Genomic DNA, 22,231 nt, shown 5'->3' with positions numbered 1-22,231 from the left:
GGATTATGTGACTGTAAGTATTTGAGTTTTTTTAAAAAGTTACATCTCTTGTGCACAAAAATATATTGGGTAGACCTAATGCATTTGATACATAAGTATATTGTTCCTGAAAGAGTGTAATGAATACACTCTGCAGGCATTGTTCAATTGTGTAATGCTTCCATGACATGTGCAAATCAGAATTGGAGGAATAAAGATCTCAAGTTGTGTTGTTGGACATCACAAGTTGATCATAAAGGGTCTTACTGAGGTAGAAGGCCCAAACATGGTGTGAAGTTGGATTTGACCTGTAAGGCAGATTTTTCACTTGTTTGCCAAAAAATTATGACAGTGCAAATGAATAAATTCCAAGAGTTAAAATAAGAACCAGATTGTAATGTATTTTTATGGGTAGGTGAAAGGACACTTCTGGCAAGGGTGGTGATTATTTGTATGTAGAAAAAAGGAGAACTGAATCACATACAGTGAAATCAACCTAGTGGTTTAATGGCAGAAATGTATTTAAGAAAAAAAAAAAAATCCAAGTCCTGTAACATCATCTTTTAAAGGGATTTTTTCTTTAAAAGGCGATTTTCATCTTGTTTCTGTGATGTTGCTATGCGAGGTCTCTTAAACTCTGGTAGCATGTATCTGCTGTAGTAAGTCTTATATCTGAGCAACTTTCTGGTATTAAACAGTCATAGAGTCATAGAATGGCCTGGGTTGAAAAGGACCACAATGTTCATCTAGTTTCAACCCCCCTGCTATGTGCAGGGTTGCCAACCACCAGACCAGGCTGCCCAGAGCCACATCCAGCCTGGCCTTGAATGCCTCCAGGGATGGGGCATCCACAGCCTCCTTGGGCAACCTGTTCCAGTGTGCCACCACCCTCTGTGTGAAAAACTTCCTCCTGATATGTAACCTAAACCTCCCCTGTGTGAACTCAAAACCATTTCCCCTTGTCCTGTCACTATCAACTCATGTAAACAGTTTTTTCCCCTCTTGTTTATATGTCCCTTCAAGTACTGGAAGGCCATGATAAAGTGATCCCACTACCTTTTCTTTTTTGGTGTTTGTTCTACTTCAATTAAAAAAAAAAAAAAAAGTACTTCTGATACTCAGTAGTAATAATCAATCAAAACTTTGATTACATTTGATTAAGGTGTTATAGAGGGTATTGGATAAGGCTTCACTGTCCTTTAGGTCTAAAGTTACCTTAAATAAAACTGTAGTGATGTTCTGAAAATGAGAATCTGTGTCTTTCTCAATGTAATTATTGTTGTTGCTTTGAGTCATAACTGATTAAATAATCCAGGAAAATTGATAGTTACAGGTCTAAACAAGGAATTAATTTGCCATGTGCTGTCTTTGCATGTCTAGTAGGTATTTAATGTTACAATACATATCTGCATAATCACAGTAAGTTCTAACTCAAGGTATTTAAAACTGTTATGTGCCATATCATGAAATCTGTAGGCCTCAGAGGTTTTGAAAAAAGACTGTGCTGAAGATTCAAGGACTGGTTTTAGCAAAGGTATTAAGGCTGTGATTTTTCTAAATCCCTTTATCTATACAAACTAGGGCAAAGCACAATACGAAATGTACAGCATATGTAGATAAAAATAACATATTTAAAATATCATTAAAAATGTATTACAGAAATTAATTTTTGTTTTTTGAAAGTAAGAGTGGTCTTTGAATTTCCCTCTTTTAAGATGTTTCATGCCTACATGGAAGTTCTGTGCATTTCAGGAGAAAGACAAATCACTGTTCTCGTGGAATAGTTTGTTCACACCTATCAATAGGTGTGGCTCTTTATGTAATATCCACCCTGTTGTCCAGGCTTCATTACTGCCTGTTTTGGATATCACTGTAGTTATTTCCATGTATTGGTGGGAAGAGTGGTATATGAGAAGTGATTCTACCAAACAGATCAGAATCTGAACCTGAAGGTTGCCAGCAGTGGGCTGGCTGCTTGAGGATGCCTGCAGTGGGAGGTCAGAAGTTGTATGGCTGGTATTATGTGCACTGCAGTCGGGCTCTAGGACTTGTTAAGGGATTGAATGCTTATGTTACTGAATGATTTAGGTTTCCATAGTGGTGGTTCTTGTTGACTTTCCCTTTCATGAAAAGAAAAATTGCAGGGAACTTCAGATCTTTTCCTGTGCAAGTTCTAGTTTTTAATTCTGAATGTATGTTTTTATTCAGTTGGTTTTTATTCCTAACCAAAGGAATACATGCACTGAAGGTTTTCATTATGTCACCTAGCTGTTGTGTAGGAAACTTGGTGGAGTTTGGTTTCTCTGTAAATAATCAGGTTGATATGCTGTAAAGAGTGACTTCTTACCTACATGCACACACAGGGTCAGCTGAGACAACTCTCAGTATTTCACTGATCCTTGCTGACAGTCTGTCTTGTGTTTTCCAACAGTGGGATGGAGTAGGACCTCTCCCAGACTGTGCAGAACCACCCAAAGGAATCCAGATGCTGTGGCACCCTTCAATAGTCAAACCCTACCTCACACTTCTTTCTGAGTGCTCAAATCCAGACACGCTGGAGGGAGCAGCAGGGGCACTGCAGAATTTGGCTGCTGGGAGTTGGAAGGTAAGAATACTGACCTGGTATGCCTGTCTTTTCATTGAGAACTCCTCATGGATGACATCAAATTGGTGCTACAACTGTGTCTAAATTCTCCTTCTATTGGAATGCCTCTCTATTTTCACAGAGCTATCTGTAGTAAGGTTTCCAATAGCATTTTAAGTCCTCTGAATTGATAATCGTGGGAAAAGTTGTCATACAGCAGTGAAAATTTTGTTGGTCAAGAATGAAAAATGCATGTTGAAAACCGATATCCAAATGACAAGAAGCAGCATCTTTATGAATCTGTGGACATGTAGCTATGGAAATGAGTCAAAATATCACCAGTGACAGTAAAATGAAACCATTTTGCATTGTCACTGCAGAAACTGGTTTACATTTTGTCTCTTAGAAACTTGTCTTTGAAACTAGACAAGAGCATAGCAAAATATAAACCGTGTAACGCCAACACAAGTAATCTTGCCATCTATTAAAAAAAAAAATAAAAATGATTAAAATACATCAGTAATGATTAAACGTGTACAACGGGCAGGGAAAATGCTCAGTCGATATGCCATATTCCAGCTAAGCCCAGCTTGGAACTGCAGTCAAAAGATCAAGTTTTCCCTTTCCAATTATTTACAGTGTATTGAGGAAAAAAAAAATATATTCATTTATTAGATTTTGAGAATATTCCTGGGTTTAGAATAAATCACTAAAATGTGAGAGTTGGTGAGCCTGATTTACTTTTATGGCAATTTCTTCATCCCTTTCCTGGCAATGAAGCGATTTGACTGGCTGGAAGTGCTGACTATCTAACCCTGTTGAATAAAAGTAATGTATTGATTTTACTTTCTGTTGGAATTTTTCACATTTACTATGAAAACTCACATGTATGGGGGTCTGCAGTTATCAAAGCTAGGTCTCAGAAGGAGTCATTTTTCGTTTTCATCATTCACTCATTCATATGTGCTAGGTATTTAAGTACCAGTTTCAGTAAGAATTAATTTTGAAATACTAGCCCTGAGGCCAGTGAGTGACTTTTTTCCATAAAATTTTATTGACCGTTGAGTTAGCACACTCAGCAGATTCTAAGAGATGTGATTTTTGGTGGTGTTCCACCAAACTTTTTTATAAGTTTGACTATTGCTTTCAGTGACATAATGGAGCAGGCAACAAAGTCTCTGTGCAGTGATTTTGTCCTACAAAGTGCTATGAAAACTTTGCCTGAAAACCAATATTATTATTTTTGTATCATAGACTACACCAGATGATTTCATAATCCTGGCACAGAAACGCAGTAAATGTCTTTTATTCGTCTGGGGATGGGTGTATCCCTGGTCCAAATGAGGGAGGAATGTATGCGTATTTGCCAGAACTAAAAGGAGTGCAAAAATTGAAGCAGTGCCCTCTCCTATTTCTAATAAATCTGTATCTGTCATCCCTTAATTGGCAGATATATACAGGGGACCAGAGACGAAAAAAGAGTTCCACAGAGCTGTTTGGCAAGTGATGTGTTAGAAAAACTGATTTGAACTTTAATACCATCTATGCTGATACCATGGGAAAAGCTCAGTTATTCTCTTTTTGCTCTATTTTTCTAAAGATTTGCCAATACTATTACAAGTAATGTGCAGGCATAAAATGAATATCCTTAATTTCACGTGTCATACCAGCCATTTTTGGGAGGGGAGTAATCCTCTTTGGGGATTACATGAGCATTGATGTTTCCACCTTTTGACCTCTCTTTTCCACTGCTACAGTCTTCTGGATAGAAAATGACTGAAATAAAAGATAGCAGGCTCTTAAAATAAGAGGTTATTCCTAAGGGAGATTTTCATTTTTTGAGTTCTTACAAGAAATTGTAATTGTATAATGAATAGGAAATTATTTTGTTTTAATCTTTCAGGAAGTACTTTATGATAAAGCAAAAAGAGGAATAGAGCAAGCCTTGTTAAAGTAGGTAATGCTTCAATTAATAATAACAGCAATTCCAGTGCTGTATTTTCTTTTTCTAAGCAGCATTATTATAACACTAGAAGAATACTACAATATATGAAGTAACTGGTACACCAGGCGTGTTTAAATACTTCTGAAGATAGTCTCATCTGTAAAATAATAATAATAATAATGTGTGTGTGTATATATATATGCATGTTTCATATACTTGTATGACTCTTTTCTGGCTTTTCTGCCCTTCTGGTTCCACTGGTATAAAACTGACAAAATCTTCAGTAACAAAGAGGTAACACTTTCAATAGGCAGTGCTTAACCAATGCAATTATGAGAGGAAAGTGGGAAGATAAAAAGAAGCCTGGAGTAATTTAAAAAATAAAATTGCCTAAGGAATTTAGATAAATGTCTGTCACTGGAATGAACAGATGATGTGTGTCTAATTCCCCTAGACTACTTCTTTCAAATTTCAGATGCAAGAGGAAAGCAGCATAGGTTTAAGGATTAATAGCAGGGAAGATAGTTTTTCACTGATACATAGGCATAAAGTTGACAAAGGTACATAATCAATCTTACTCTATAGGACATCCTGAACACTGTTTCACTTACAGGAATTCCTCCTAAAGCCAAACACTGGGCAAAAAAAAGTGTGGAAAATAAATGTACTTCTGCACTATTTTTCCTGTGTAAATATAAAACATTTTGGACCAAAGTCTTATTGCCTGAAAGCCTGTGCATATTACCAGTTTGTAGAAAAAAAAAAAAAAACTTCATATTTTTTAATGATTGATGCAGTATATACTTAGAACCCAAACACTCTGTAATGAATAAAGAAAATAAGCATGAAGAAAATGAATAAAGAAAATAGCAACTAACCAGCCCAAATGTAAGTTTGCCAATAAAATGTTTTTGACCTTAGGTATGAGGAAGGGTATTTTCAGTGCAAAACCTTAATTTGGAATGGAAAATATCTATCTTGATTTTTTTACATATATTTTGGTTCTGAAAAATAGATTGATAGTATACAGAAAGAAGGATTCATTTTAGAATAGAGGCTGTGAGTATGGAAGTTCCCTCATCTCACTACTGCACTGGGACTCTACTATGTAGGAAGGACACTAGTGCTGGAATCTGAAGGACACAAACCTGTTTCTTTCATGGAAAACTACATGAATAATTGGATGTTAATAATAGTGGATTTCTGTTGAGGGTACTTGTTGCTTTCCAGAGCATTCTCTCCCATTGATTCACATCCATGTTATTTTCCCCATACCCTAAACTTCCTGCAGGCAGAAGAAGCAACACCAAAAAAAAAAAAAAGCCATTGGTTTTAGTTTTGCTTTCTTTAATTTCTACTCTTAAATACATTTTTTTCCAAAAATAGACTAATTATACTTCATACATTTTCAGTTATACTTAATAGGTTATATACTTAAGGTTGCTTATGGAAAGGACAGAAAGACCAAAGCAAGTGTGTTTCTCATCAAACTTTATTATAGTTTTCCTTGAGCAAATCAGGTTTGAGGCATGCCTTTGGATGCGGTGAAGACTTTACTTACCTCCACTTTAACTGGGAGCTCTGCTAGCTTGTCAAGTTTCTGGAGAAGGCACAAATAGAAATAAGAAGACTGTCTGCTCTGTCCAGAAGGAACTTTTCTGCTCATTAAGAATTGTTTTCAACCTCATATCATTATTTTAGTACCTTGGATATCAGAAATTATGAGATACCATGTTACAAGACCTGTCTTGTAAAAGAAATCTGTAGTTATTTTTTTTTTATATATATTGTCTGGCATCTGTTCTTTTCCTGGGATGGTGGGAATAGAAGTGGCAAGTTCTCTTTAGTTTTCACCTTGGTCAATAGGCTATCAATACATTAAATCTGCTGAACATTTGAGAAGTTAAAATAGTTTAATACTTAACCTTGGCTTTTTGACATTATGTCCTTTCTGAACAAAGTTCCCCTCACTGAAAAAAGGGAAATATTGAGATATCTGTGTATTTCTGTGTTTGTCTGTTATGTATGTGACAGCTGAATTTAGGCTGTTGTCAATTTGTCTACCAGTCACATTTCTTTTGCTTTGAACATCTCCTGCAATGTTATCTGTTGCATGGAGTTAAAAACAACATTGCCACCAGGAGCATAATGTGCTTGGTTTTGCTAAACTCTAAAAAACTCTTTCAGTCATTCATATTACTGCTTTGTTTTAAAATGCCACCATAATTTATATAAGTAATGCTTATCTTTAAAAGCTAAGAAACAAGATCCATAGCATACCTGTTGGCAACATAAGCTCTTACATTAGAATAGGTAGCATGCCTAATCTGAGCCATGGTCAATCCCTGCCATCTGCCTGGCCTTCATTCTCAGCTGCTTTGCAGGCTTTACAAACTTGCTGTGTCAGCTTTAGTGGTGGGATGGCAGACTCCATTTGCCTGAATGTCTGTTAGTCTCTTGCACTCTGCAAAACCAGGAACAAGTGATGCTCTGTGTAAGTCTTGAAAGAGCGTAAGGCTAAAGCATTCCTCAGTTGGTTCTTTTCTGCCTCTTTTCCTTCCCCTGTCCTGTTTTACCATACAAAGCAGGGAATAGTGATGTTTTTTGGGCAGACAATGGAATGCACCTGCCTTTGACCACCAGTTGGTACAATATCCATGTGAATGGGTGTTTCTGGGTCACTGGTCTAATCCCTTAAGACAGCTAGATGAGATACCAGCCTTCATTCTTTAGGCAAGCAACTACATTTATTTTCTTAATTCCATTCTGAAGAAATCTTAAGTCCCATGGGAGTAAGAGCTCTAATAAGTTATTACATAAAGGAACTGCAAACATAAAAGGGACTAACGCAGTCAGAAACTCACTGCTACTACTTCAAAGAGTAAAAAGAAAGATGTTTGGAGTGCCTTGCCTTCCAAACTCTTGCAGATAGTGAATAATTATTGTCTAAAGTAGCAGACATCTAGGTTATCAATCTTTTCTTATCAGGCTGGGCCATATTGTGAGTTCCCTGCCAGGCTTTTCTGATGCAAATAATTAGTCATGTTATTCCTTTAGAGTTTCATCAGGCTGTTTGAGGAGGATGTTTTCTGGATTTCAGTGAAAAGACCTTAGTTTCTTTTCTTCAAAATATTTCTATTATGAATTCTTTTGTGGTAGAGTGGAGAACACCACTTGTTGTAATTCATCAGCAAATCCCTGGAGGCACCTTTTGGAAGAATCAGTGCACTAATCTAGCAGACATTCTTAACCTAGATGGTACCCCGCACGTATGAGGCTGCAGCAGTTAGCACAGAGAAACGTATTAGCTCTGTAGGGAGGAGGACAGTATTCAAAGGTCTAGATGATATTGGGGAAACCTGCTGCTGGAAACAGCTGTATCACAGACATCATGAGCTGATCAGCTTGGTGGTCAGTTTGATGAATAGGGACACAGTACAGTAATACAAGTACAGTAAATTACTGTACTATATGAGGTACACCACTTTTGTCTTAAAGCCTTTCATTTATAATGATAGGCTTGGACAGTGTTTCCAGTGCTTAGAAAAGTCGTTATAATGGCTCTCAGATCATTTCAGTACAGATTACATACTTGTACTGCAGAACCAAGGATGACAGGATGCAATGGGCAGTTCCTTCTGAACTTTCCTCAAAAGCTTAAGTTATCCTCTGTTCACAGCATTTTAATATTTTGTTTATTTTGAAGTGTTTATCTACCTCATTTTTCCTTTCTCTTGGAGCTTGACTAAGATTGCAGTGCAGAAAGAAATTAATGGGTTAATACCACCTAGCAAACCTGTCCTCTCTCTAATCTGCTTGGTTCTATTGGTAGTTTAGCCTGCCCTGTCATACTTGCTGCCCTGAATTGTCTTTCCTGTTGTAGTTTCTACCTCCCCTTTACATTTGTTATCTCTACAGAGTCATAGCATCATAGTGCTGAATTTGCATTGTACAATGCAAATGCTAGTTGAAAATGAAGTATACGATTGAAATATTCTGGAGATAATCAAGTAACACTGATTTCTGTGGCAGGAAAGTGAATGCATGTAAATATCAAGGCTATTCAATTATTAGTATTTCTTGGGTGATGTTTTGTTTGTTTTGCTCATTTTTCATTCTTTGGTGAGCGTTTCTTCATTTTTGGTTTGTCCTCCTATGTTGGTGATCCATTGGAGAATATAGAAAACTGTATGCAATGCTTAAAGGAGTTAACTTGTTAAATACTTTTTTTTCTTAATTCATCTGGATCAAACTTATCTTTTTATTCTTTTGTTAAGTTTCAGCCTAATGTAGTTAATCTCTGTGGATGTGCAGCTCTAGAAATGGTCTTCTATAATAACAGTGACAAACGTAAAAAATCATTTACCAGATTGTTGTATTTTTCTTCTTAATTACCATGACAAAAATAAATAAAACTACTAATGAAAGTGGACGTAGAGATGCTCTAGATGTCTTTAAGGTGCTGTGTAGTAGTTATGCCCTCTGAATTCAATTATCTGTGAATACTATTCCTGCACAGATTGTGGCTCCCATGTTTGATAATTTAGCTGCAACCTGATGCAATAATGATTTTTGCTTATTTGTTTCCTTATTCACTCTGAAGTGCACACTCTTCCCATAGGAGTCATTTCTCTGTACAGATTGAACCATTATTTGCCCATTGACACTGCCACTGATTTGTGGAGTAACAGGATGATTAAGTATATTGGCAGAGTGCCTCATTCACCAGTAGGCAACAAACCCTTTGTCTCTTTTTTCTTATGATTTTTCATCTCTTTCTTTTCTACTTCACTGAGCTCATATTAGCAATTGACCTGCAAAGTGGAAACGCAGGAATGTTTCATGATGGCTTTAGGCAAACAAAAGAATGATGAGTATATGCAGGAGTGAATCAATTTTTCCATTCTCTGAGAGAATAAAATAGCAATTTTGAGGCATCTCAATTTGAGTCTTCCTGAAACAGAGCACAGCATAATTGCTTGCAGAGACTTGTCCTAATTGGCAGTTTTAGGAAAGAGACAGAGACAGTTCTTAGCACTTGCAGAAAGGAAAGTTCTCAGGAGACTGTTGAAACAATTAATAGGCATTTCTGTCTTTCTGCCTAAGGTGCCTGACTTGAAACCCAGCTGAAATGATAGCAATTCACAAAGAGGAGCCTCTGAACTTCTCCAAAGCAGATGGCATTCTCACTGCTCTTTTCCAGTTTCAGAAGAGAGCTGGGGGGAAAAAGGAATGTGCAGGGGAGATGAGAGGTTTCACGCATACTTTTCCCTGTCTCACACATTGTTTTATTTATGTGTGCATATGTCCATCTGTAAAACATATCTGGGTTTTTCTCCATGTGAGAACTTTAAAGTTGTATAATTGACTATTATCAAATTAATTAGTACATTACAGATACTGAAGACTTATGTGTCAATTATTCAGAAAGGAGGGTGTGCATTTTCTTTTTTTCACGCTTGATTTATTTCACTGTTTCTCCTGTATTGTCTCTCGTTCTCTCCTGGGTTAAAAAACACATTTGTTAATGTATTTTGTAACTCAGCTTGCTGCTTTTAGCCTTTTGCAATATATGACAAAAATGCTACAAACAAGAAGTCTGTTGTAATACTGAGTTTTGAAAAACAAGTGCTTGTGTTTTCCCTTTACAGTTAAATGAAAAATGCAAAGGAAAACTGTTCTTGGAGGTTTTATTCTGAAGGGTTTTGTAATACAGTGAATAATCAATAAAATCATTTTGGATACTCTCTGGTTTGGAGTATATAAAAAAGAAAAACCACCCACAGACCACTCCTACTGATTCCCTGTATAATCCATATAGCTCTACATCTGGGATGTACTGGGTGCACCCAGCTGCAGGTGACAGCACACGTAACTGGGAGGTATATATGTGGTTATTAAAAAAGAAGCTCAAAAAATTACTTTGGGGTTTTCAGTGCGTCTTTAATATCCCATTACAATCAAGTTTCAGGAAAGTATTATTTTTTTTTCAGCAGATACTTTCAGTTAAAATTACTGATCTTTATGAATTAGTTGTTTTGTATCCAGTGATCCTATATGCTGGTTGTACAGAAGGCACCAGAGAAGCAGAGGGTACAATCAGCCAAGAATCCTGCTACTGTTTATCTTTCACCTTAGAGCTGTTCTTCACTTCATTGCAGTAAATGGTGGCACGTCTACATTTCAGACATATTACATTATTGTGCTCAGTGATGCTGAGCTCCACATCCCATGTACCTGACTAAAAAGCTTATTGCAACCATTATCACTTTGGTCTACAGCAAAGTCCAGCCAGCTAGTTTTTGCTGTGCATCTTTACTACAGAAGAAAGATGATAAAGTAATACTCTCTGAATGCTGATTTGTCTTCCTTTTTCCCACTTTCCTCTGAGTCATATAACAAAAAATGAATTTGTGCTCTAAACATTACAGGATAGCAGCCATTGCCTGTTTATTTCTATTGGTGTTACTGTAGAATGTGTTCTGACCTCTTGCTGCTCAGGGCACCTGTCTGTAACAGTATAAACAGATGCTTGCTTTCTAAAGTGAGCACCTCAGCTATGCTAAGTAGAGGTCATATGCATGGTGGCAATAAGTGTGCTTTCCTTTTTCTAATGCTTTATGTCATGGAATTTGTTTTTGCTCTTACTGTTTCTGGAGGATCACTGTTGTGATCTGACTGTTCTTTGAAGTGTGATATAACTGTTCGTTAAAGTTTTGTCAAAAAACAAGGGAACCATGATCTGAAAATGTTTGGGCTTATCGTCTTAGTTTCTAAAATATTTGAAATATTTCAAAGTCCTAGGGGTTCCAGAACTTTACCTTCACCTCTCTTTATTTAAGTGCCCTATCTTTAGGGCATTTAGAGCTCTTAGAAATAAGAATTCTGTTCATCGTTTCTGCTGTTAAACAAAAAAGAGTATTCATGGAAGAAAGTGCTGCTTCACTTCAGGATAAAGACTTGGCTGTGCCAGTGTTGTCATCCAGGTGCCAGCTGGGAGATACCTACAGGCTCCTCTGCTACAACTAGTAGAGAAGCAGTGTGTGCGCTGCACAGACCCTCTCCTGCTTGAGTCAGCTGGTATGTGAATTACTGACTCCTGCTAGGGGCCACTACAGGTGCCAAAATCAGATGTATAACAGTCTCATTTTTCTTTCTGAATGAGTTAGCAATCGTAAGAGAAATTTTAAAAGCATTATCATGTTTTTATAATATTTGATTTTACAATTATAACAAAGAAATTCTTAGACTTCTTGAACATATTTTGTAGTATATATTATAATATAATTTTGTGGTTTTAGCAGAGAAAAAATGCTATGGAACGTTGTATATCAAATGTTGATGCAAAGCCTAAGTCGGAACTTAGGCTGTAAAATGTAACCAGGTGCACCAGGATTCAAGTTAATTCATCAATTAATTTCCCTGCCACCATAAAAAAAAAAATGAGTGCTGATTTCCAAATCAAGTGGTTGCTTAGCATCATAAATGCAATTATTTCCTCTCCTTTGAGTTTACATGTTTCTTTTACTCCTTGCCCTGTAACCTCAGATGCTTTACTGTCTTTAATGGGTTTTTCACTTTCTTCACCACGCTCTCCATGTGTCTTTACAGTGGTCAGTGTATATCCGTGCTGCTGTCCGCAAAGAAAAAGGACTGCCAATCCTGGTAGAACTGCTTCGAATAGACAATGACCGGGTGGTATGTGCAGTTGCTACAGCTTTACGAAACATGGCCTTAGATGTCAGAAATAAGGAGTTAATAGGTATGTTCTTTCCCAACTATCTGTATTTTGTGTTTGGTTTTCTTCTTGCTTACAGCAGGATAAGCACGATGAAAGATTATTTTCACATTTCTAACATAATTTCTTTAATTCTTTCTCTAATGCTTTATGTTCACATTTTATGTGACGGCTTAGTACTATATTGCAAGGAACTGTTAAATTAATTAAACATCATGCAGCATTTTATGATTTGTCATACTGTAATCTCCAGCAGAAAAGTGATGGCTTTGTTCTACTTTAGTGCTTTATTCATAGGCTGACAGTGGCACTTGCGTCTTCCAGATCAAGGATATGACAGAGCAGCCACCTCTGATCCTCAGGTTCTCTATTAGAAGTGATATTGGAGATTATGAAGTGTCAAATCATAAACCTAAAAGATGGTCTCAGGAATTTACTGGACATATTAGTAGGTCCAGCAGCAGAGCTTGGAGATGCATAATTTTCAAATATGTGCAGATAAGGGAGAAAACAGTGTTATCTAAATCATTGTTCGTTCTGAATTCTGATGGTATGGTAAGCAAACTTTTTAGGTTTTCTGTTGTATTTTTTGTTTTATGGTGGTTTTTCAATTTGTTTTGCTTTTTTTTAGCTATAATTCATAAAAATGCTGTGAATCATTTAAACTTTATTTTCATGTTCTGTGTTTGAAAAAATGTCTGTTTTTTTTGTTTTAAATTAGTTTAACAATCATGACAAAAATTATTTCTACTTCCTCTGTACCTTCAGTGCACATTGTTCTTCATTTGTGCTAGGTAGTTCATTTGTTATCATTACTGCATACTGTAATACTTTGCCCTTAATTACAGAATTCCCCAGATAAATACTTTGATCATAATGCTTTATTATTTGTATTCAGTGCTTCGTAAGAGCAGTGCTTGTTAATGCAAGGCAGTCTCCCCTCACTTCTTGCACAAAATAGTGAGAACTTCACTGACAAAATGTGGTAAAGCAAACAGGTAGTGAATGATGAGTAGTATAAACCTGCTGGGGTACCCAGGAACTGAACTCAAGTTGATGCTTTGCATGCAAGACCAACCTGATCATTCAGCTTTTGCTCACATGATAGTTGGCAAAAAAGACATGAAATTCAAGTTTGCTGTATTATGTTCAGTCTTCAGGAAGTTGCTTCAGGATGCTGCACGTGTGTTCTTAGTGGGTTTTTTCTGTTGTTTTCTCAGAATCTTAGAGTAGAAATTGCTGCTGAAGCAAATTTGTCAGGCCATCTGACCTGAATGAATAACTGATTATCTTTTCATTTTATCTCATGTTCCAACCTTCACTTTCAGTCTTCAGCATGTTATAGTCTTTGTAATTCAGCATTTTAGTCCTTCTAATTGAAGGGGTTGGGGGTTGCTCTCGATGATCTCTAGAGGTCCCTTCCAACCCCTACAATTCTGTGATTCTGTGAAAGTTTTATTTCCTTCTTAGCTATGCAAATTTTATTAGGAATGTAAGGCTAAGTGTGCAAAAATTAGAGCTATCTTTTAATGTGATATGCCATACAAAATGCTTGTCAAATTATGGATAAGATTGCATAGCCTCCAAATTTTAATGTTTTATGTAATTATCAGAGAATGTGTGATATAAACAAAGATGAATTTTGAAAAGGTGGAAAGATTCTGTTGACAATAGATTTATTTATCTATCAGCTGGTAATGAGCACAGTGTTGCTTAAATTTAAATTATTTGTGGAATAATTCTGGGAAGTTGTAATTTATAACTCCAAAGCAAGGTACAGACATGCCAATATGATAGGGAAGGTTTGACCATGAATCCTGAACCATTTCAGCTGTGACGTTTACATGCTCATTTCTTTGTCTTATGTCATCGAACGTTGAAGAAACAGTAATAATGGTCATTATTTCTCTTGTGAATTTTTTACAGCTAGTAGGTCACATCATACATCTCATTTGCAGAAATTACGAACATCTGCAGTTGTCAAGGATTTCAACTTGTCATAGGTTGTCTATTTTTGTGAATATTAAAATTCAACGTGTTCTGAGAGATCTTCTAAGAGGACTCAAAAGAGGCTTGTTGGTGTTCATTACATGAGTGCCTTTCTAAGTACAGTCAGCATCCTGTTTATCTTGCCTCTTTGAAGTTTCAGTTTGTCAGATTCTTGTAATGACAAACTGCCTCATAAATTGGCCTTTTCCCCTTCAGATAACTTTTCTTAAAGGTGAATTGTCCATCTGTATAGGTAGTAAAGATTGCATAAGTAGAACTGCATTTTTTAAATGCATCTTGGAGATTCATTTTACAGTTTCCTTTTCAGTGATGCTGTTCTCCCATTCCCAGCTGAGAAATTTGTACTGAAATGCGCCATAGAATGAGATATTTCTTTGCTGCTGTTGCCAAGCAGCCCATGAATCAGTGTTGTGGCATCTGGCAAATATAGCAGAAAGCTTGCTAAAATCCAGACTCACCTGTAGCAAACCACAAAGCAAATGAAAAGACTGTCATTTTGAAATAACCAGAAATTTCTTTCTAGACTTTGTCAAATTTGCTGATCTATTTTGGTTTTGTCACAGATCGATTAAGTGTGTTTATATTGATAAAGTTTGGTGCCAAGCCTCTCAAAATTTTTCTGAGCCATCACCATATAACATTTTCTTCAGTGAGTTCTTCCTGGGTTTCATTTAGGGTGTGATCTTTGTCCTTAATATCACCTTCATTGTGCCATGTGTAGTCTAGTTGGAGGCTGAGGTAGAGGGGAAATCGATCTTTTTCCTCACTGAAATTAGACCCCACTGAGACAAAGACATAGTAAATTTGGCCTGTTTTGGTTGGTTGGTTTGTTTGTTTGTTTGTTTTTTGTATTGACACTTGGTTATACAGCTCTTGATTCTCTATCCTTGGACATAACTGCCCAGTTACGTTCCAGGTGACACGCAAGTTGTGTTCATTTTCTGCTCACTTTTGAGGACCTTTGTCTTTACAAAACAGTACCCCTTCTCTATCATTTCCCAAAAGAACACCATTGGGAAGATCTATCAGTGTTGTCTCTTTTCTGGCAGTGCCACAGCTGAGGGATGTGGAGCTGAGCTGTGAGAACAGTTGGCAGCTGCTATTGCTTGTTGAGCACTGTTGATACAAAGTGTTGTGCTTCAGGTCTTTCTGTCGGTTTGCTCTTGTCCTGACAGTGGTTTCTAATGTTATTCTGAGCCATTGGTGGTTGAGAGAAAACACTGCAGCACTGTTTCAAGAGCACCACTCACACATTTTCTGTGGCCACTTGGAATGTAGTTTTGTAGTTAAACAAAAGATGGTTTTGGAGGTATTTTGGCCACTTATCCTTGAAAAGGTAGGACAGTTGCACTAATGATTTTCATTGACCCATTGGCACATGCATAAGATGCATCCTTATGTAACTCTTTGCTTACAATACGTAGAGAAGCCACGTGTCTATTCAGGGCTCTAGATTTAAGGCAGAGAGTGGACAAATTAAAGATCTGCAATACTTAAGGCATCCTTTTTGTGAATATTGCTGCAAAAGCGTGATTCAAATAAGTGAAGTTAAAGGTAAAATTTCAGGTTTTCACAAAGTTTTGAAGCAAGCCCCGAAACAGGGTCTTTAAAGAAGGGGTATTTTTGAATAACTATTCTTGTTTCAGGATGTCAGGAATGAATCATTCTCAATTCACTGCTCATCTCCTGGTAACAATAGTTTTGAGATAGCATGTCCATTGAATTGTTGCTCAGCTTGTTATAGTCTGCTTAATCTTGCTAGGTGTCTAAATATTAGACTCCCTAACAGAGAGAGAAACACCCAGAAAGTGGTTTATCTAACATGGTAAAGTGGATCTCAAGCTCTACTATTGCCCAGCCACTGCTGAGAGAGAGAAAAAGTTAGGGAATGCATAAATTGACACTGAATGTATGTTTTAGCATCTCATGGGCAACATATATGTATTTGAGTGTTTGAAGTAGCTGGTGTTTGTTTCAAAGATTTATTGCTAAACGTGAGAGAGTTTGGAATGTCTGTCAGGTATTTACAACTGTAATGAATCATAGGATCATAGAATCACCAAGGTTGGAAAAGACCTCAAGATCATTCAGTCCAACCATCTGCCTACCACCAGTATTTTCCCACTAAGTAGAATCAGGATACAGAATTCTGAAAGATGGTAAAATATTGTTAGACTCGGTGCACAATTCAGGTTACAAGGAACCTCAGGAGGTCATCTTGCCCAGCTTAGTACTCAAAGCAGGGTCAGACTTGTTATTTCAAACTGTGATATTGATTCATATTTGGAAAGATTTGCTTTCAGCAGGCAGGCAGAAAACATGTCAAAAACAACTGTTTGTATTCTAACAGCAGTATGTTCTGGAGTATAAATAGTGACATAGGTTTCTCCTATCGTAAAACATGGGCACATTTTAATACCATAACTTTGTTTCAGTATCTATAATAAATCCAAGTGCAGATGGTATTTTTTTTTTTTAACTACAAAAACAAAAGCTATAAGAAATTCTGAGTAATAGTAATTTATGTTATTGGGGAACACAGTGATGGATTGGGAGATGATTAAATCAAGTATGCAGTTTTCATCCCACTTAGAGTGTGTAAACACTTTTCTCTCCTTTTTAAATGTGAGCACTTCTGAATTTGTCACAAATAGATCTGCAAAGATCTGAAAGGCACTGCTTTTTTATTGAATTTTTAATCATCTTATAATGTGATTTAGTTACTGAATTGTTAAATTGACAGAAATTCACAATGCGTAAAATGCCAGAAGGCATTATCTCAAATCATATGCATTTGTTCAGAAGAATTTGAAGAAAGAATATATGCTGCAATTTGTTTTAATTTGTATCAATTTTATTGCAGTTTTGTTTCTGTGTTTAGTAGATGAGTTGTGCAACACACATATTAGAGTAAATACCTGAATTAGAAGAGGTGGTTATCAAGAAGTTGATTTACGAAATAGAATGTAATGCTCATGCTCTTTACTTCATATCAGTGACAGGAAAGATATTAGTTAAGATGGTAAATATATACAAAGTCCAGACTCCCTGGTTTCTGATGTTGTATATATAATTTAGCTGAGAATTTAAACTGATAGAAGTTTAAATGCTGAATGTTCTTCAATTATAGTATGAAAGATTTGTGTCAAAGCAATTTTGACTTTTCAGGTACCTTCAGCCACTCGTGTATTGCCTTTTGCTCTGGTTTATCTCAGCTGTATTTCTGACAATCAGATCTGTTACATACAGAGGTTAGGAAAGATTTCTTTCACCCTTCATTTCTAATTAAATAACATTCTCAAGTAAAGAGATTTAGGGAGAAAAACAGGGTTAGTAACTAAATTTTCATTTTTAAGATCAAAATTTAAGATCAGGTCTTCTTTGCATCTGAGTCACTATGGATTTTGAGGGATTTTTCTCAACCATGAATCATCTAAAAATCTGGCAGTTAAGCTAGTCAGGTAGTCAGGTAGGCTTCTGGTGTAAACAAGAAAATGGCCCTGCTTAGGTGTTCACCCTCATGGCCTTTGTCACCTGAAGTATTGGATCTTAGGGTTGAACTAGTCCTGTAGTGAGAACTTGGGTGGGTAGCCAGAGACTTGGTGGTTATTTTTGGGGGGACTAAAGAGTAGCAGATAAAATCTTACGAAGTTTTTTTGTTAAGCTGTCTTGCTGCCCTTCAGTTAGTTTTCTAGAATTAGCAAGAGCAATTAGTGAAAAAGCACTACAATTTTCTGTTGCCACTCAAAGCATCAGAAATAACTGAATACAGTCTCAAGTCTACTGTAGCAGAGAACACCTCTAACAGAGATAGAGTGTTCATTGTAAAGCTGTAGTTAAATAAATGTACAGTGTTTCTTTTCCATATAATAAGATCAAGGTGTTTCACATTACTATGACCCAGCTGCAGGCTAGCTTTTCCTCTCTGTGGAATAAACTGTAAAAAAAAAAAAACCCTAAAAAATGCCTGCATTTATATTTTAAATGCCAAAGTCTCAAGAGAGTCATCTGCAGTATTGCAGCATGACAGCTTATCTAGATGATAGTGGCAACTTTAATTAAGACATATTATGGGTTTTGTAAGTCTCTGTTCACATTCAGTATTACTTAAGATTAAATTCTAAGCGCAGGTCTTAAAAATCTTATGGAGATGGCCCAGAGAAGTCCAGACTCATTGCAACTGCCAAAAGCAAAAGAAAAACCCAACAGAAATCAAAGAAACAGACAATAGAAGTACCTTTTCAGCACATTGATGTGCACTTCATAAGAAAATGCCCTGACCTGTGGATTACATTTTGAGATGATAGACAATTTATTTCTGTTCTTCTGCACGAACTATAAAACAGTTAAATATACAGGACATGCATCTCACTCAAAAGACTGACATTTCAAACAATTCAATATTAATTTTCATCTCTGTTTTGCAGTGCTTACACTGAGAACTGCAACCCGTTCTTCTAAAATTTACAGTTCTCATCTAAAAAATGCATATAATTCAGTTTAATATTGCATAAAACACACAGCAGTAGATATGCAAATGTCACAAACTGCTAAAGTAATTTTAAAAGCACTTTTCAATCCCTGAGGAATTGTCATAAATCTGCAAAGCAGTTTCAGAATCCCAACTTCTGTAACAGTCATACATTAACAGATAAATGTACCAAAACAGGTGTTTATAGCCCTCTCTGTATCAGCTTTGAATCACAAAACATAATTTTTTTTCTGTAGCATGCAAAATAGCTTTTTCTCCTGAAATATTTGCTATTTTCAAATAATAGAAATTAAATATATGATTTTTTATTTTCTAAAAGCACATTTCTTTGAAGAAACCAGTACTCCAACGTTTCCTATGATATGTCAATGAAGGAGAGTAGCACATGGCAAGTGAATTTTCATTTGATAGAGGAAACAAATCATTCCTGTATGTGAAGACTTTAGGAATGTGTGTAGGGCACTGTAGTTTTGAAGGAGAGAACCTGGACACCCTTCATAAAGGTGACACTGGGAGAAAACTCAAATTTAGGGGCTTAAAAGATTTGCATGTCTCTGCGGAGGAGGGATAGGTTGATATTACACAGGCTAACACCAGACTCAAGTACCTGTGCATATGCAACAACAATGTTCGTTATCATCCATTGGCTAAATATTTGCACCATAAAATGTCTTATTTCCCCAGGGTAAAAAATAGGGCAGTGATGAAAGAATCAGAGAGTAGTTTTTTCAAAGAATGCCTGATGAGGAAGCAGTACAAGTGTCTGGATTCTTATAGCTGGCATTATGTCCAAATTTCAATTTAATTAAACTCAATTTTGTTTTTCTTTCCCGTGCCTGACTGTTAGGACATTACACAGCATTGCCAGTTTTTAACAGTTGCTCTGGTCTATGAGTAAGGTGACTGCATTTCTGTGGCGGGTTGTATGTATTCTGTCCCAAAATATTGGAAGCCCTTGTGTCAGATCAGTCAGACAGCTGTACAGGCAGCTCGTACTAGTTTTCTTTGGATGATATCTCATATGCCAGTTTTTTACATACACAGTAATTGTTCTTCATATGGAGTACTTTGATGTAGGTTTTGTCTCCTTGTGAAAACCTAGGCATAATACCAGTTGTTTATCATTCATGTTTCTTAGGGTCAAAGGCTCTTGTTTCAGGTGTTACCATTAAAACTTTGAGTATCCTTTTGATTACATAAAACAGAAAAAATAGCTTATAGTGGCAGTCTTTTCAAATGTATTCTTGCATTTCATCAGAAATATCGCATACATTTTGGTGTCTGTTGCCCTGGATAGCTGGAAGCACTGTTAGCTTTCTGCCCATTTGGGGGAGTTCTTCTGTTGAATACTGGTTGCATAGGCCTCATATTGAATCAGCTGGTACCTTCGCAAGAAACTTAAGAATCCAAATTTGTTGTTTCATGCTGTTAACTGCTGGGATGGAGCAGCAGCAGCTTTGTAATGCACAGTGACAAAAGACTAAAAGGGTAACTAGTTCTACTAATCTGATGTAAGTGAGGAAATAATTCATTTGCATTATTATCATAATTCTATAAGGTAAGACTGTTTCAGATACTTAATATCTCAATGGATTAATTAAACAAAAATAAAGAAATTTCATTTTCCTCCCATGGAAAGCCCTGATGACCCTTAGAATCAGCTTCAAAATCTCATTGATATCTCCTTTGCATCTTTATGAAATATCTGAAATCTGTTATTACTTATATTGTCTTACTTTGTTTATATTACGTTTTTTTTATTTTCCTTTTGCTTTCTCTTGTGGCTGCAGTATGGAAGAGATTGTGCAGATGTTAAAAAGATGCACTGACTACTTTCTAGAGTTAACAAGTTTTCATATATGTAATATTTAATACTTAATAATAGGTGAGACTAAAAAAAATGATCTAAGAAAGCATTTGTATGCATTACTGTTTAAACCCATGCTTTTTGTGTAGAAATGTAATATGTGTAGTTGAGACATCAGGATAAGAGAGAAGAATACGGCACTTTATTAAAGCTTTAGATTGGCAGTGGTGGTTTGTTGTTTTGTTTTTTTTTGTTGTTGTTAAACAAATCAAGTGATTTCAGATATTCCCTCCAATACTGCAGATAGAAGGCTTTGAACTAATTTAGCACAGAACAATCTCCAAAGAGGTCATTTTGAGTATTTTTTTTAGTAGAATGCCAAGCTCTGCTCTGTAGAGAGAATTGAAGATAAAATCTACTTCATTGGTATTTTTTTTTTATAAACCCTAGTGAATGTGTAAGGAAGTCATCACAAGTGAAATTAAAAATTTAGTTTAAAGGCCTTACCCGCTAAGTAAGTGCTAACGGTCTGGTTTAAATATATTGAGAAATGTCTTTGGATACCAAATAAAATTATTTGTGTAAGCAAATTCTGTTCTATTTATTCAGTTATATTTCATAAAATTAAGGAAAGTATTATAAAGTACTGTCATTATACTGGTTGAAAGAATTGTAAACCTACATGGTAAGTCTGACTCCAGACTTGCAGATTCTCTGCACTATCCTGTTAAGTATTTCCAGACAATAAGAATATATTTCCTTAACATTAAATTCTAGCAAATGTAGTTCTCCTATGTCATGTGTTCCAGCCCCTTGGCTATCTTTGTGGTGTTCTTCCACCAGATTTGCTTCAGCGTTGTAGTGTTTTTCCTGGTGAGGGAGACCAGAACTGAATATGTACGCATGATCTACATGGAGGAGTCATAGTTGTGGCTATTCCACCTGATTCAGCCTGGCATGTGGTCAGTCTTTGCTGCCAGGGTGTATTTTGGACTCATGTTCAACTTGTCCACTGGCAGCCCTAGGTTCTGGATTTCTTTTGAAAATCTCCTTTTTAAATAGCTGTTCTCCAACCAGTACTGTTCCATGTGATTATTTCAGCCCAAGTACAGGGCTTTACATTTGGCTTTGTAGAACATTGAGATTCCTGTGTAGTAGTTTATCTGTATAGCAGCCCTGACCTCCAGTGTTTGCGCTATTCCGGTATAGTCTGGTCCTCCAAATATGTTGTGCACAGTCATTCTGAGAATGCCTTCTATTCTATCAGTCACGTTGTTAGTGAGGGTGTTGAACAGCATTTCCCCCAATACAAACACCTGTGGGACACTACCAATAACCACCTTCCAATTGGATTTTTCATTTCTGGTCACTACCTCTTGAGGCCAGTAGTTAAGCCAGTCTTCCAACCACGATATCATTCACTTAAGTCTCACCACTTTGTCTGTAAGGATGCTATAGTGAGCAGGTTGATGTGTTAGTTACAGCATATGAGGACCAGTGGCAGATCATCTTATTCATATTGTGCAATCAAGGCTATGAAAGGATCACTGCCATTAAATGCACTTGGACACAGGAGTTGGCTTCCTTTGCATGACATGAAACTACAGTAATAGTTCACGATGTCAGGGTCTTAGTGAAGAACAGTACTTACTAGTTTTAAAAGGGAAATATGGTGG

The 22,231-nt window shown here is 36.4% G+C and overlaps 1 protein-coding gene across 10 annotated transcripts in view; it reads left to right on the top strand.

Moving 5' to 3' along the window:
- Positions 1-22,231, top strand: part of CTNND2 (catenin delta 2) — a 613,278-nt gene that overhangs the window by 538,053 nt on the left and 52,994 nt on the right. For all 10 annotated transcript variants that reach the window (XM_048938460.1, XM_048938457.1, XM_048938459.1 and 7 more), the window contains 2 exons: positions 2,411-2,584; positions 12,120-12,270. In XM_048938460.1, the coding sequence (XP_048794417.1) occupies positions 2,411-2,584; positions 12,120-12,270 (325 nt within the window). The remainder of the gene's footprint in view (positions 1-2,410; positions 2,585-12,119; positions 12,271-22,231) is intronic.

Source organism: Lagopus muta, chromosome 3, assembly GCF_023343835.1.
Source record: "Lagopus muta isolate bLagMut1 chromosome 3, bLagMut1 primary, whole genome shotgun sequence".
Classification (NCBI taxonomy): Eukaryota; Metazoa; Chordata; class Aves; order Galliformes; family Phasianidae; genus Lagopus; species Lagopus muta.
The sequence above is the reverse complement of the archived record's forward strand: the minus strand, read 5'-3'. Positions and strand labels throughout refer to the sequence as shown.